This window comes from Mobula hypostoma, chromosome 1 (genome assembly GCF_963921235.1).
Source record: "Mobula hypostoma chromosome 1, sMobHyp1.1, whole genome shotgun sequence".
Lineage (NCBI taxonomy): Eukaryota > Metazoa > Chordata > Chondrichthyes > Myliobatiformes > Myliobatidae > Mobula > Mobula hypostoma.
Genome location: NC_086097.1, coordinates 45930277 through 45947395, shown reverse-complemented (window position 1 = coordinate 45947395; position 17119 = coordinate 45930277). Strand labels below are relative to the sequence as shown.

The 17119-nt window shown below is 41.7% G+C and overlaps 1 protein-coding gene across 1 annotated transcript in view; it reads right to left on the bottom strand.

Annotated features, from left to right (window-relative positions):
• Positions 1-17119, bottom strand: part of rcor1 (REST corepressor 1) — a 113109-nt gene that overhangs the window by 9914 nt on the left and 86076 nt on the right. Inside the window, exons 8-9 of the mRNA XM_063047562.1 lie at positions 9604-9801; positions 4395-4472 (exon numbers count right to left, since the gene is read on the bottom strand). Coding sequence (XP_062903632.1) covers positions 4395-4472; positions 9604-9801 — 276 coding nt within the window. The remainder of the gene's footprint in view (positions 1-4394; positions 4473-9603; positions 9802-17119) is intronic.

Sequence of the window (17119 nt, the reverse complement as noted above, 5' to 3'; positions counted from 1 at the left end):
GCAGAAATTCTCTGATGACTCAGTAATAGTAATAGTCATAGAGGTCATACTTTATTGATCCCAGGGGAAATTGGTTTTCGTTACAGTTGCACCATAAATAGTAATAGAACCATAAATAGTTGAACAGTAGTATGTAAATTATGCCAGTAAATTATGAAATAAGTCCAGGACCAGCCTATTGGCTCAGGGTGTCTGACCCTCCAAGGGAGGAGTTGTAAAGTTTGATGGCCACAGGCAGGAATGACTTCCTATGACACTCTGTGTTGCATCTCGGAGGAATGAGTCTCTGGCTGAAAGTACTCCTGTGCCCACCCAGTACATTATGTAGTGGATGGGAGACATTGACCAAGATGGCATGCAACTTAGACAGCATCCTCTTTTCAGACACCACAGTCAGAGAGTCCAGTTCCATCCCCACAACATCACTGGCCTTACGAATGAGTTTGTTGATTCTGTTGGTGTCTGCTATCCTCAGCCTGCTGCCCCAGCACACAACCGCAAACATGATTGCACTGGCCACCACAGACTCGTAGAACATCCACAGCATCGTCCGGCAGATGTTAAAGAACCTCAGTCTCCCCAGGAAATAGAGACGGCTCTGACCCTTCTTGTAGACAGCCTCAGTGTTCTTTGACCAGTCCAGTTTATTGTCAATTCGTATCCCCAGGTATTTGTAATCCTCCACCATGTCCACACTGACCCCCTGGATGGAAACAGGGATCACTGGTGCCTTAGCCCTCCTCAGGTCCACCACCGGCTCTTTAGTCTTTTTCACATTAAGCTGCAGATAATTCTGCTCACACCATGTGACAAAGTTTCCTACCGTAGCCCTGTACTCAGCCTCATCTCCCTTGCTGATGCATCCAACTATGGCAGGGGCACGGCGTCTTCGGCACAGGGATGAGGCAGGACGTCTTCCACAATACAGGAACCCTCCGGAGCCTCAGGCTCAGGTTGAATACATGGTGAAGTACTCCACATAGCTGAGGGGCACAGGCTTTGAGCACCCTGGTACTGACACCATCCGGTCCTGCAGCCCTGCTTGGGTTGAGACGTTTCAGCTGTCTTCTCACCTGTTCAGTTGTGAAGCCCATCGTGGTGGTTTCGTGTGGGGAAGGGGTATAGTCATGAGAGCAGGGTGGGGGGCTGTGAGGAGGGGTCGGAGGGGAGAGTGGAATATGTGTTGGTTGGGGGCCAACAACAGATGGCTCATGTGGGGGATGGGCAGGGGCCACAATGTCAAATCTGTTAAAGAACAGGTTAAGTTCGTTGGTCCTGTCCACACTGCCTTCAGCTCCTCTGTTGCTAGTTTGCCGGAACTCAGTGATGGTCCTCATCCCCCTCCAGACCTCCCTGGAGGACGGGAGGATGAATACAGGGCCCTGGTGGAGGACTTTGTCAAATGATGAAGCTGAATCATCTGCAGCTCAACATTAGTAAGACAAAGGAGATGGTGATGGACTTTAGGAAGACTGAGCCTGCATTGCTCCCTGTTGCTATTGATGGTGAGGATGTGGTGAGGACCTACAAGTACCTGGGGATGCACCCGGATGTCAGACTTGAGTGGAGCACCAACACAGATGCTGTGTACAAGGGCCAGAGTCGCTTCCATTTCCTGAGGAGACTGAGGTCCTTTGGAGTGTGCAGGTGTCTCTTTCACGTGTTCTACCAGTCTGTTGTCGCCAGTACAATCTTCTATGTGGTGGTGTGCTAGGGCAATGGCATTAACATTGCTGATGCCAACAGGCTCAATAAACTGATTAGAAAGGAGTCAAACTGGACACACTGGAGGCTGTGATTGAACAAAGAACCCTCCGGAAAATCCTGGCAACACTAGACAATGTTTCTTACCCTCTCCATGCCACCTTGGTTGAACAGAGGAGCACCTTCAGTAAAAGCTTAAGACAACTGCGCTGCTCTAACAGCGCTACATGAAGTCATTCTTACCCTCGGCCGTTAGGCTCTATAATGAGTTAACCTATAGCAGGGGAAGCAACGACCCCCCCTCCTGTGAGGCCATTAACCTGTTTACCAGAGCTCTCCTTAGCTCCGTTTACCACACCCTGCTATCGTGGACACCCTGTGCAATACTATCATCACTTCTTATCTGGACAGTGTGAATGTGCACTCATTACTGTATAATATTACAATAATTCTTGCACTACCATCTTATCAGTGTGAAACTATAAATCTTGTATATCTTGTAATCTTTTAATTGTAAATCTTGTACATCTTATTTTTAAGGTAACTTTTATTCTTTCTTACTTCTCTTCTAATATTTGTATATCTGTGTACTTGTAATGCTACTGTGATGCTGTAATTTCCTTTGGGATCAATAAAGTATCTATTGATCAATTCTCTTATTGTAAAATGTGACAAATGACATATTTTAACCATGAGATGACTATTGGGATAGGAACTTCAAATTTTCCAGTTTGACTTGAATGGCCAAACTATCCAAGTCAAGGATGATTTAAAAATACCATCTCCAAATGGGAATTAGGAACTTTAAAAGAACATGCATTACCTCAGTGAAGAATAGAGATATGAAGCATGGAAATAGTTGTTTTGTTACCCGAACCTAATTCCATTTGCTTGCACTTGGCCAATATTCTTCTAAACCTTTTCTATCCAAGTTTCTAATGTCTTACCCCTACGTATACTCTGGCAGCCATATATCTACACATTTGTATGTTCCCTTCCCACCTTTCCCTTCTTATCTGAAACCAGTGCCCTCTAGTTTTAAACTCCCCTACCTTTGGAAAAAATGTGACCACCCACTTCAACTTTGCCCTAATGATTTTATATACAAATCTTTAACAGGTTGACCTTCAGCTTCTTTCACTCAAAGGAAAGCAATCTCAGCCTGTCCTTAATTCTAGCTCTCCTGTCCTGGTGGCATCCTCTTGATTTTTTTCTGTATCCTTTTCATCTGTAACATCCTTCCTATAGGTGGGAAACCAAAACAGAACATAATACTCCAAGAATGGTCCTACCAAGGTCTTGTATGGCTGTAATGGGTTGACAATGCCCTAACCAATTAAGAGCATGTGACATTCCTTCCTCAACACCCTGTCTGTATTACTACTTTCACACAGTTATATCCTTTGGTCTCTCTTCTACAACATTCCCTTAGGTCCTGCCATTCAATTTGTATATCCTATACTGGTTTACCTTCCCAAAATGCACAGTTTCATATTTGACTATGTTAAATACAACTTGCCATTCCTTTGTCCACTTCCATTGTTGATCTAGAATTTGCTGTATCTTTGACAAACTTCATCATTGTCCACTACATCACCAATATTGGTGTCATCCACAAATTTTCTAATCATATCACCCATGCTTGCATCCAGATCGTTAACATAGACAGACCCAGCACTGATTCCTACAGTACCTTATCTGGCACAGAACTCAAACCTGAAGAATCAACTCTGCACTACCCGACTCCTATCATAACATCACTGTATCTGATTGGCAAGCTCACCCTGTCACCTAATCTTTTGTTAATAAATTTTTAAAAGGCCAACAAAAAGAAATGTTAAACAGAATATTTTCTTGTATTTCAATGTAGTTTGGGGCACAGTATGAAGAACATTGTTCTGCAAATATATTAGATTGGATTAAATACCATCTGGAACACAGGATTTAGACATCTTGGTCACTCTATTCCTGGAAAATTAAACTGGCCTTGAATCATGTGTACCATCAATTCAGCACAACGATGCTGAGCCTGGATTAGAAACTACATATTCTTTTACTCATGTTTCCTGAATTAAAGACTGCAGAGTTAACAAGATATTAAAATGTTAATGGAATTTTTATAGATTGAATACAAAGAAACTATTTTTACAAAAGGCAAAGCAAAATGAGCACAAGTCTGAACCCAAGCTTAGGAGCAAAAATCAAGCAATCTCTTCTGCAATTTCTGCTGGGTTTTCATAAGCTAATTTACAGCCCAGCTGCAAGTTACTACCGATTTTAAGTGCAAGTTGCCTGTCGCTTCTGTCAATTAAGGCAGAGGCATGCTAACAGTATGCTTTTCATTACACAGTTCATCGCTTATAGAATGGGACCAGGAGAAGGGCCAATACTGACTTGGATACCACTAGCTCAAAACTCAACTCATGTTATTTAAAATACAATAAAATAAAGATTGGCAACAAGAGGGGGGTAACACGTGAACAATTACAGAAGTTGGGGTGCTTCACACAAAGAATAAAAGACTTCATGTGACACTATCTTGTGTTTAAAAAGTGTATCGACGCATCATGCTCATAAAGTACACTAGGTATGTGAGAACAAAGAGCATCTTTCTAATGCTTTAGGCAGGGACATATTTAAGATAATATAAATAATACATGCAGATTTCATCTAGGTGAACACTTCTTTACCTCCAATGGCTTGAATTCCTCTATCCCACCATGTAATTTTTGTTTCAGAGCACCATTTATTTGTTTCACATTCTGGATCTAGAATTTAAAAAAAAAACTCATGAGCAAAGAATGTGGTACCAGGGGTGCCATGGTAATGTAGTGGTTAGCACGACGCCATTACAGCCTGGGGCGGAGTTCAGAGTTCACTACCTCTGCTGTCTCTAAGTTTGGATGTCCTTCCCGTGAGTGTGTGGATTTCCTCCCACATTACAAAGCCATATTGATTATAGTCCAATTGTCATAGTAAACTGTCCTGTGATTAGGGAAGGTTTAACTAGCTGGGTTGCCGGGGAGCTCAGATTGCAAGGCAGGAAGGCCTGTTCCGTGTTATCTCTCCAAATAAAATTAAAATAAATGTCTCCAATGACATTTTAGATTAAATTAGATTAGATTATGAGGACACACAGTCCTCTTTGTCATTTAGTAATGCATGTATTAAGAAATGATAAAAATATTCCTCTGGAATATTTTAAACTTACCACTTATTTTTTGCTGCTATTCAGCACTACATGGTACTAGGCAATGAATAATTCTTCCCTCAATCCTCATCACTGACTTGTGGGGATGACTTTCAAGGATGTACGTTGTTCTTTACTATCACATTTATATTACTTTTTTTTCTTTTATCGAGCTTTATCAAAGAGTGCTGAGCAGTCCCTTTGATTTTACAGCCCTTCGTAGCCAAGGATGATCCCCTTCCTACACAATTAATTAGTTAATAATCAGAAGTGCCGGCATTGGCTCATGTCTCTGAATCTAATTCATGGAGACCAATTACAGGTTTGGGAGGACCAGACGTAAAAGTTGAGTGGTTTTAAAGGATCAGCAGTGCCAGGTACAGTGAATTGAAAGGGTGGGAGGTAGGGGATATGCTGGAAGACAAAGGGACACCTGGAAGGAAGAGTATATTTTGGAGAGGTGAATTTGATCTGATTGTAAGACACAGGAGGTGAGCAAATCTGAAGATTCATCGACCACCTTTCTCCGTATTAGCTTTCTCCCATCAACTGGCAGACTTTCAGGATGCATGTTTAGCCTACTGCTCTACTCTCTCCACACCCAAGAGTGTGGCTAGGCACAGCTCAAACGCCATCTATAAATTTGCCAATGATACAAACATTGTTGGCAGAATTTCAGATGGTGATGAGGAGGTATACAGGAGCAAGATAGATCAGTGAGACCAAGTAAGACCTTGCACTCAACCTTAGCAAGACCATAACAGACTTGAGCAAAGGGAAGTCAAGGGAACACAGACCAGTCATAATCGAGGGATCAGCAGTGGAAAGGGTGAGCAGTTTTAAGTTCTTGGGTGTAAACACCTCTGAGGATCTATTCTGGCCCCAGCATATCAATGCAATCACAGAGAGGAACAACTGTAGCCATAATTCATCAGGAGTTTGAGGAGACTTGGTATATCACCAAAGACTTTGCAAATTTCTACAGATCTACTGTGAAGAATGTTGTAATTGGCTGCATCACCATCTAGTATCAAGGGGCCACTGCACAGGATGATGAAAAGCAGCAGAAAGTTGTAAACTCAGCCAGCCCCATCATGGTTACCATCCTCCCCAGCATCGGGAACACATTTAAAAGGTGGCATCCGTCATTAAGAACTCCCATTATCCAGGACATGCTCTCTTCTCCTTGCTACCATCAAGGAGTTGCTACTGGAGCCCGAAGACACATTCAATGTCTCACAAACACCCTCTCTGCCATTATATTTCTACCTTACCATTTTTCCTCTCTTTACCACACACACTCCAAACAAAATTACTGTGTGTGTGTGTGTGTGTGTGTGTGTGTATTGCTGCAGAAAAACAAGAAATTTCACGACATTTGCCAGTGATATTCAACCTGTGTGATTCTGATTCACTCCCAATCATCTGCCTACGGTCCCCAAACCTGCACACACTCAGCCTCTTCCACTAGTTTCCCTGCTGGCCCAGTCCCTGTAAACATTCATTCCATCATGCAAGGCTGGGATGATCAGGAGTGGTGATTCTTGGGAAATTTCTACCCAGCGAACTGTGGAGGTTAGGTCAGAATTCATCCAAACGGATCAATAGATTTCTGAATATTAAGGGAATCAAGTAATATGGGGATAGAGTTAGAAAATGATGCTGAGAATGATCAGTCCCAATTGACTGAACTGTGGAAAAGACTCAAGGTGCCCAATGGTCTACATCAAAATATCTTTTTGCACTAGTTATTTATTTTTTTAAAATACGTCTTATTGAAATTTGTAGTCTTCTATTATTAAGTATTGCAAGGTACTGCTGCCACAAACCAAAAAAAAATGACATATGCCAGTGATAGTACGCTGGTTGATACTCACTTCACTAACAGTATCGGCAAAATAGACTAGATTGATCTTGTAATCAATGATCATATAATGCAGATCAAATCAAACAGCTTCACAAATTTTAGGACTTTTTGCTCATTTTTCTTTCAACCAAATTTAGGAAAAAGTGTTTCAAAAAAATATTGGAGGTGCTCTGGTCAGGCAGCATCAGGAATAATGATGAAATGACACTGATCTGAAATGTATCTCTCTCCAGAGAAGCTGCCTGACCTGCTCAATATCTACAGCATCCTGTTTTGTGTTTTTTTTTTTAACTTCCAGCATCAGTTTTAAATACTCAGCAGGTCAGATAGCATCTGTGGATACAGAATAGAGTCATGAGCATCTGCACAACAATTATCACTTGGAAAGAGAACTTGGAGGGTTCACAAATATCAATTTCAAAAGAATATTCTGACTCAGTCCAAATGGACTGCCGTTAGTGTCCCTATCTTGCAACTAAAGAGAGCTCTGGGCATTCAATCAAGCTCTAAGGTGATGTCTGTGTATGTATGCGGGACTTTCCAATGGGTTCTCTGACTCCACTACCTTATATAGCAAGCTGACTGCTGACGGTAATCTCTTAGTGTATGTTAATGGGCAAGAGAAGGAGATGAGCTGCAGGAGAACAAGGCAATGAGGAGAGAAGGAATGTGACTAATGGGATTGCTCTTCCAGGAAGTTGCATGGATCTGTCAGGTCAAATATAATTATAAAAACACTGAAGGACAAGGAAAATTTGATTCTATATTTAAAACACACAGGAAGTCAGGCATCTAAGTACAGCACCATGCAGATGTCTTCGACACATGTATATACTGCAGCTAGGATGTCCAAGACTTCTGCACAGTATTGTAGTAATTTTATTATTGTACTGTACTGCTGCTAAAAAAAATCATGACATAAGTGAGTGATGATAAACCTGATTCTGATATAGGTCTCTATTGTGGATTGACAGTGGGAAGGAAGCAGAGAAAGTGGAATCATGGTTGGTAAAAGGGGAAGGGAGAGAGGAGGGAGCAGAAAGGTTGGAGGTGTTGTGGATAGTGTGGAGGGCTGTCAGAGGTTACAGCAGGACGTCGATAGGATGCAAAACTGGGCTGAGAAATGGCAGATGGAGTTCAATCCAGACAAGTGTGAGGTGGTTCATTTTGGTAGGTCAAATATGATGGCAAAATATAGTATTAATGGTAAGACTCTTGGCAGTTTGGAGGATTAGAGGGATCTTGGGGTCCGAGTCCACAGGATACTCAAGACTGCTGCGCAGGTTGACTCTGTGGTTAAGAAAGCATACAGTGCATTGGCCTTCATCAATCGTGGGATTGAGTTTAGGAGCCAAGAGATAATGTTGCAGCTATACAGGACCATGGTCAGACCCCACTTGGAGTACTGTGCTCAGTTCTGGTCACCTCACTATAGGAAAGATGTGGAAACCATAGAAATGGTGCAGAGGAGATTTACAAGGATATTGCCTGGATTGGGGAGCATGCCTTATGAGAATAGGTTGAGTGAACTCAGCCTTTTTTTCTTGGAGCGACAGAGGATGAGAGGTGACCTGATAGAGGTGTACAAGATGATGAGAAGCATTGATCGTGTGGATAGTCAGAGGCTTTTTTCCAGGGCTGGAATAGCTAACACGAGAGGGCACAGTTTTAAGGTGCTTGGAAGTAGGTACAGAGATGTCAGGGGTAAGCTGTTACTGTTTGCTTGTGTTTTTTTTTTAAAAAGCAGGGAGTGGTGAGTGCGTGGAATGGGCTGCTGGCGACGGTGGAGGCAGATGCAAAAAGGTCTTTCCAGAGACTCCTGGACAGGTATATAGAGCTCAGAAAAATAGAGGGCTATGGGTAACCCTAGGTAATTTCTCAAGTAAGGCCATGTTCGGCACAACTTGTGGGCCGAAGGGCCTGTATTGTGCTGTAGGTTTTCTATGTTTCTAAAGCACCTGAGAGACATTCTGCAATGGTCATACAACCAATTGTTTAAAATTAAATGACCTTGCCTGGTGTAAAGGCTGGACATGTCCACCCCACACCAACCCCTCGCCTGACACTCCTCTGGCACCTGTCCCACACTGCTCCCGCAGCACTCTACCCTCACCATTTCCAACATCCTTTGCTTCCGCCAAATTTACAAACTCGCTCTCTGCTCCACGTTGACAAATATAGTACTGTGCTGTATACATGCACCCAAGACTTTTACACAGTATTGCATTACTGAATTGCAGCGATGATTATAATTGCCGGTAGCAAATTAAATTACATTTATGCCTTTGGATGAAAAGATGCACAGTAGCATATCCTAGCTTATCAGGAAACTACGCGGAAAAGCAAGCTGTGAGGTTGATACAAGTGCTGTCAAATGGATCAAAGGTTAAATATATCGGCAAAAAGACACCAAATGGAGTATGACGCAGGAAAACACAACTTTCCACCATCAGAATAGTAAAACAGCAAATGATGGAAAACTAATAAACGTCTTGTGCTGGTTTAAAAGGAACTGGAAATAAACATGCATGTAAATAAGCAATTATTGCAAAAAGGATTTCAGAGGTAAGGAAGTCTTGCAGTTGTTTCCATGAGATCTCATGTGGGATACGTCATGCAATTTTCATTTGGGTACGTCATGCAATTTTTGGACCCATGTAGTATGTAAACATTCGAGTAATTTCTTGAAAGAGAAAGGCTATCCCACAAACAGAAGCCCAGTCAAATAGGTCTTTGCTCACCGGATGAGCATCACTGATTTTTCCTCAAAGTGATGATCACAAAAGACTTTTCTTGGAAAAACTTCCAAAAAGCTATTTAAAAGGCTGAAGACAGTGCTTACTTGACGTTTAAGAGAGACCAGTTCCATATCAAGCTGCCTTAGGACCGTGTTAGCAGCACCAGAACTTGCAGACAAAGCATCAAGATCCTCTTGAAGAAGAAACATCCCCTTTGGAGGTTTCTGACTTATTCTTTGCTTTCCTTGGACTGTTCTTGTCTCTTTCTTTGTTGGGACACTTTTCACAGTTTGAGAGCCCTGCTGTTAGAAAAGAAGTCAAAGATTAAAAAAATAGCTACCATAAAATAAATAGGACTTTAAAAGAAATTTCCATCACTAATTCTGAAAGAGTGTACATTAAAAAAATTCCTCCTTTCTGATATCAAAGGAATTATACAAATTTGTAATGCAATTGTTAAATTCCTTTCCCCTAGAGAATGACATGTGATAGGCACAATAAACATGCCGAAAGATCCTCAAAAAAATCTATGGCCAGCACCTCTTCCATTAATCTGGAGTCTTAAAATTCAGACCACTCCTGGGCACCCACATCCAGATCTGAACAGCTGAGAATATACTACCCAGTCAGTGACTTCTGGTAGATTTATAACTCTAAGTAGTTATGTTATTTTGGATGTTTTCATGGCAGAAGTGATTGCTGTTTCAAGATCTAGAGGAGTCTAGTAAAATTTGGGAATTTCTCCAGGGATGTTGTTTGGAAAAATTAAAACACATTAATGTCTATGAAATCCACCAAACTCACTTGCTTTTGATTATAAGGATATCAAATATTATAAGGACATACATTGACATATTGATGTCATCCTGAACATCAATGTCCCACAGTTTCTAAAATCCATTTTGGCTTATGTATACATTGTGTTGACATGGATGCGGGTGTAACAGGAATGGTCATTGTCATTGGCTATCAATACGAGTAAAGCATTAATCCCTGATTGCACTTGCCTTCTAAAACTCAGCTCCACTGCTTTGGGAGTAAAGTACAATCTCCAGTTAATAATCTTTCACCTGCACATGCAACAAATGTCTCCAAAGCTGTACATGAAAGGAAGTGAATTTACAAATACAATAAAAAATAACTGTGTAGTCATAGTCATACTTTATTGACCCCGAGGGAAATTTGGTTTCATTACAGTTGCACCAACCAAGAATAGAGTATAAATATAGCAATATAAAACCATAAATAATTAAATAATATGTAAATTATGCCAGGAAATAAGTCAGCTGGTCACCCCAGACCAGCCTATTGGCTCAGGGTGTCTGACCCTCCAAGGGAGGAGTTGTAAAGTTTGATGGCCACAGGCAGGAATGACTTCCTATGACGCTCAGTGTTGCATCTCGGTGGAATGAGTCTCTGGCTGAATGTACTCCTGTGCCCACCCAGTACATTATGTAGTGGATGGGAGACATTGTCCAAGACAGCATGCAACTTGGACAGCATCCTCTTTTCAGACACTACCGTCAGAGAGTCCAGTTCCATCCCCACAACATCACTGGCCTTCCGAATGAGTGTGTTGATTCTGTTGGTGTCTGCTACCCTCAGCCTGCTGCCTCAGCACACAATAGCAAACATGATAGCACTGGCCACCACAGACTCGTAGAACATCCTCAGCATTGTCCAGCAGATATTAAAGGACCTCAATCTCCTCAGGAAATAGAGACGGCTCTGACCCTTCTTGTAGACAGCCTCAGAGTTCTTTGACCAGTCCAGTTTATTGTGAATTTGTATCCCCAGGTACTTGTAATCCTCCACCATGTCCACACTGACCCCCTGGATGGAAACAGGGGTCACCGGTACCTAAGCCCTCCTCAGGTCCACCACCAGCTCCTTAGTCTATTTCACATTAAGCTGCAGATAATTCTGCTCACACCATGTGATAAAGTTTCCTACCGTAGCCCTGTACTCAGCCTCATCTCCCTTGCTGATGCATCCAACTATGGCAGAGTCATCCGAAAACTTCTGAAGATGACAAGACTCTGTGCAGTAGTTGAAGTCCGAGGTGTAAATAGTGAAGAGAAAGGGGGATAAGACAGTCCCCTGTGGAGCCCCAGTGCTGCTGATCACTGTGTCGGACACACAGTGTTGCAAGCACACGTACTGTACTCTGCCAGTCAGGTAATCAAGAATCCATGATACCAGGGAAGCATCCACCTGCATCGCTGTCAGCTTCTCCCCCAACAGAGCAGGGCGGATGGTGTTGAACGCACTGGAGAAGTCAAAAAACATGACCCTCACAGTGCTCGCTGGCTTGTCCAGGTGGGCGTAGACACGGTTCAACAGGTAGATGATGGCAGCCTCAACTCCTAGTCGGGGCTGGTAGGCGAACTGGAGGAGATCTAAGTGTGGCCTAACTATAGCTCCAGAATAAGTCTCTCCAGGGTCTTCATGATGTGGGAAGTCAATGCCACTGGTCTATAGTCATTGAGGCCACTGGGGCGCGGCGTCTTCGGCACAGGGACCTATCCCAGCACATCTTGCTTCTAATGACAGCCAGTTCAAAGCTACTATTTCATATTACTGAATAAAGAACAGCCTGATAACAAAATAACCCCTCCATCAGTGACAGCCTGGCTTAAAAACTTGGGGAGGTTGCCAATGGAGTAGCAAGATATATTGACATTATTTTAATTCAAAGATAAAATAAACTTTACATGCAACTTTTATATCCAGGATTTTTATGGACAAACTTAATGTAAAAGTGTGCCAGCACGTACCTGCAGTTGAAAAGCAATACAAAACTGTAACCGTATTCAGAGGAAAAGTATATCAGAAAATTGATTTCCTATTTTATGTCGTCAAGATAATAGTTGGTTATTAGCATTATTTGTACAATTTGCTGCAAATTACCAGCAGAAATAATGAATGCAGGTTCAAATGCAGCAGTTAACACAAGTGTGGTTAAGTACATGGATGGGAGGGGCATGGGTATGGGTTGATGGGACAAGGCAGAACAACAGGTGGATTAAAGGGCCCATTTCTCTGCTGTAGTGCTCTATGGCTAAATTATTTTCTGAATTCTAACCTCTAGAAAAGATGCAAATAGAGTCACAGATGCACACTTCATATTTACCACATTACTTTCCAAATTCTATTTAAACTACTTCCGGTACAAGCCAGAAAGTACTCCTCCCACTTAAATTTTCAGATTTAATTTTTAATTCATTTTGGGATTTTTGTTTTCACTTTTAAGTAGTGCTCAAAGTTGATTTATTTGAGTTATTACAACACATTATTAATAAAATAATTAAATTTAATACATTTAAGACAATGAAATGTATATTTCAGCCTGTGCAAATAACAATACATATGCTTTCAAATGCATGCTCTTACTAAAGATTACATTAACTTTCAGTGCTGCACCAACAATATTGCAGAGTTGATATCTTTGGTTAGCAGCAAAACTGCTTTGTCCCATTTCAATGCACTGATTTTATACATTGCACATAAAATTGAAAACCTAATCTCAATTTCTGGAGCATTACAGATGCTATATCACCTCAGATTCCTTTTCCTCCACTACTGTTTTGAATAATGGAGCCTCTACTGCTCTGAGAGAGGATTGCAAAGAATCACCACTCTCTGTACAAAGAAATTTCTCCTTTAGTCCTAAATGATTTGCACCTTATTCTGCTATTATCACACTTAGTTCTATATACCTCAGAAAGGGTAATCTTCCTTCCTGCATCCAGTTTGTCAAGACCCATCTGAATGGTGTATGTTTCAAATAAGATTGCTCATTCTTCTAAGCTTTACTGAATGGTGCAAGCTAAATCATTTGCAGCTCAACATTAGTAAGACAAAGGAGATGGTGATGGACTTTAGGAAGACCAAGCCTGCAGTGCTTGCTGTTACTACTGATGGTGAGGACTTGGATATGGTGAGGACCTGGATGTGGTGAGGACCTACAAGTACTTGGGAGTACACCAGGACGACAGACTTGTGTGGAGCACCAGAACACAGGCTGTGCACAAGAGCCAGAGTTGCCTCTACTTCCTGAGGAGACTAAGTTCCTTTGGAGTATGCAGGCCTTCTTCACATGTTCCACCAGTCTGTTATCACCAGTACAGTCTTCTATGTGATGGTGTGCAGGGGCAATGGCATCAACACGGGTGATGCCAACAGGTTCAATAAACTCATTAGAAAGTCTGGCTCTGTTAAAGGAGTCAAACTGGAGGCTGTGGTAGAACAAAGGACATAAGGAAAATCCTGGCAGTTCTGGACAATGTTTCTCACCCTCTGGATACCACCATGGCTGAACAGAGAAGTGCTTTTAGTAACAGGCCAAGACAACTTCACTGCTCCAAAGAGCACTATATGAGGTCATTCTTACCCTCAGCCATTCGGCTCTATAATGAGTGCAGCTATGGTCGGGGAGGTGAAGATCCCTTACTGTTAAACTGTTTGTGGTAACTTGTTTTTCATTCTTTCCACTTCTCTTCTAATATTTATATCTGTGCACTTGGAATGCTTATGTGACACCGCAATTTCCTTTGGGAACAATGAAGTATCTATCTGTCTGTCTGTCTATAATCTACTCAGCCTCTTCACATCCAAACCTGGCAAGCCTGGAATGAGTCTGGTGAATCTCCACTACATTCCCTGTATGCCAAGAGCATCCTTTCTTAGGTAAGTAGATTCCATTGGTGCAGTCTCACCAAGTAATAATTTGTTTACTCAAAAACCTTATCATAAAGGCTCGCATATCATTCATTCTCTTATTGTGACTACATGTTGGCCTACAATGACTGTGTGCAAGAAAACCCAAACCCATTTAAGCAAATGTACTACCCAATTAAGAAATATTCTGGTTTTCTGTCCTCTGCACCAAAGTGGATGAATTCTTAATGTTCTGCATTATATTCAATGTGCCATATTCTAGTTTACTCAGCTTTAAGTCACTATGTTCTCCAAGCTCACAATACTAGGTTAGTATTACCAGGAAATAACATTTAGTATCTTCCTCAGATTGTGAATTGCTGGGGCCCCAAATATTGATTTCTACAGTTTCTCTCCAGTAACAACCGCTAACAATCTGTTTATACAAACTTTTTCTTTCTGCCAAATAACCAACCCTAAGCCATACTATTGGCCCCACCCATTGTACTCCTACCTCAGTTATGTCCAAATAACAGTATATACACCAATTACCACCATTTTACTTATCCTTAGAGATTATTCAAATGTTATATTCCAGTCTTCCCAATTATGCTTGATCCTATAGTTTTATTACGGCCATCATTATAAATTGCAGAATTCTGCTACAGCTGATATTAAGTTAACAGGTTGATAGTTCCCACTTCTTTCTTAAATTGTAGCGTGATACTTTCTACTGTTCAATCCACAATATTCAGAAAGATAATACTGACATTCACCATTTCTACAGCCAACTGTTCAAAAGTCTGGAATGTCAATCACAGGCCCTTTGGAATTTATAGTTTTCAAGCTTACTAAATCCAGTCCATTTTTGACTGACACAGTACTTCAGTTCCTCATTCTCCCTTGACCCTTGCTTCGCTGATGTTTTTACAGGATTTTAAAAAATATTTTCCCACAAAGTAATTATTTAGTTCTTTTTCCCATTTATAAATTCTGGTCTTTATGGGAAGCACATTTGCCTTTGCTAGTCTTTGCTGCAGATCTACAAAATTCTGACAATAGTTTGTAGCAGGCAACTCATTCTGCTTTCTCTTTCACAATTTCTTGATCCTTCTTTGCCGTTCTCTAAAATACTCTCCACTTCCAGGTTATGTTTTTTTTTGCAATATACACACCATTTACTTTAATGTTCCCCACCATCCGTCAATCTAACTTTTCAATGTATATGCCCATTCAACGATTGCTAACGCTCGCTTTGATTGCCAACCACCCAAACTGGACCCCCTACAATTCGCCTGCCGACACAACCAACTGACAGATGTCACAATAGCCACTGCTCTACATACCGTCTTTACACATCTGGAGAAGAATGCTTATGTGAGACTACAGTTCAGCATTCAATACCATAATTCCATCCAGGCTCAACAGAAAGCTCAAGAGACCTCAGCCTTGACCGTGCCATGTGCAGCTGGATCCTGGAATTCCTGTCAGATCGCCGGCAGGTGGTGAGAGTGGGCTCCCTCACCTCCACCCCTCTGATTCTCAACAAAGCAGCCCCTCAGGGCTGTGTCCTAAGTCCCCTTACTCTCTGTATGCCCATGACTGTGTCGCCACCCACAGCCCCAATCTGCTAATCAAATTTACTGACGACACTACATTGATTAGCCTAATCTCAAATAATAACGAGGTGGTTTATAGGGAAGAAGTCATCTCTCTGACACAGTGGTGTCAAGAAAACAACCTCTCCCTCAATGTCGCAAAAACGAAAGAGCTGGTTGTGGATTACAGGAAGAATGGAGACTGGCTAACCCCTATTGACAGGGTAGGAAGGTAAACAGCTTCAAGTTCCTCGGCATCCACATCACCAAAGACCTCACGTGGTCTAAACACACCAGCTGTGTGGTGATAAAGGCACAACAGCACCTCTTTCACCTCAGACGGTTGAGGAAGTTTGGTATGGGCCCCCAATCTTAAGAAATTTCTACAGAGGCACAACTGAGAGCATCCTGACTGGCCGCATCACTGCCTGGTATGGGAACTGTACTTCCCTTAGTCGCATGATTCTGCAGAGAGTGGTGCAGACAGCCCAGCATATCTGTAGTTGTGAACTTCCCATGATTCAGGACATTTACAAAGAAGGGTGTAGGAAAAAAAAGGGCCCGAAGGATTGTTGGGGACCCGAATCCCCCCAACCACAAACTGTTCCAGCTGCTACCATCCGGGAAATAGTACCACAGCATAAAAGCCAGGACCAACAGGCTCCAGGACAGCTTTTCCCACCAGGCCATCAGACTGATACATTCAACCATGCTGATTTGAGTGTATTTCTGTTACATTGACTGTCCTGTTTATTATAAATTACTATGATTGCACATTTAGACAGAGGCATAACAAAGATTTTTACTCCCCATGTATGTGAAGGATGTAAGAAATAAAGTCAATTTGATTCAATTCATGCCTTTGCAGTTCTTTTCTTTAGGTTTTAAGACTTTGGTTTCAGATTGAACTTTGTCACTTTGAAAATCAATGCTAAAATGGTATCATACAGCAATTACTCTTTACTAACAGCCCCTTTACAACAAGATCATTCAACAACCCCTTACCACTGCTCAAATTGGATCTAAACTACATTTTTCACTCCTAGGGTTCTTGTCACATAGATCTAGAAACAGGGAAAGTGGTCAGAAAGTAGCTAAAATGCAAAGCAAGAGGAATAACATTCAGTAACTTGTTCAGACAATAGTGAAATTGAGAGAACCATACTTATTCAAATTGGCAGTCCTTTTGGTGAATGGCTTTGAAAAAGAGCACGAACAGTTTGGATTCTGCTACATAAATTCAAGCTTTACAGCAAATAACTTGTCAGTGGGCTTTAAAAAACTGTGCCACATGTATGGTAAACAACTAAAAAATACTTATTAGCCCTCGTAATCATACTGGTCTACCTAGCAATGGTGCTGC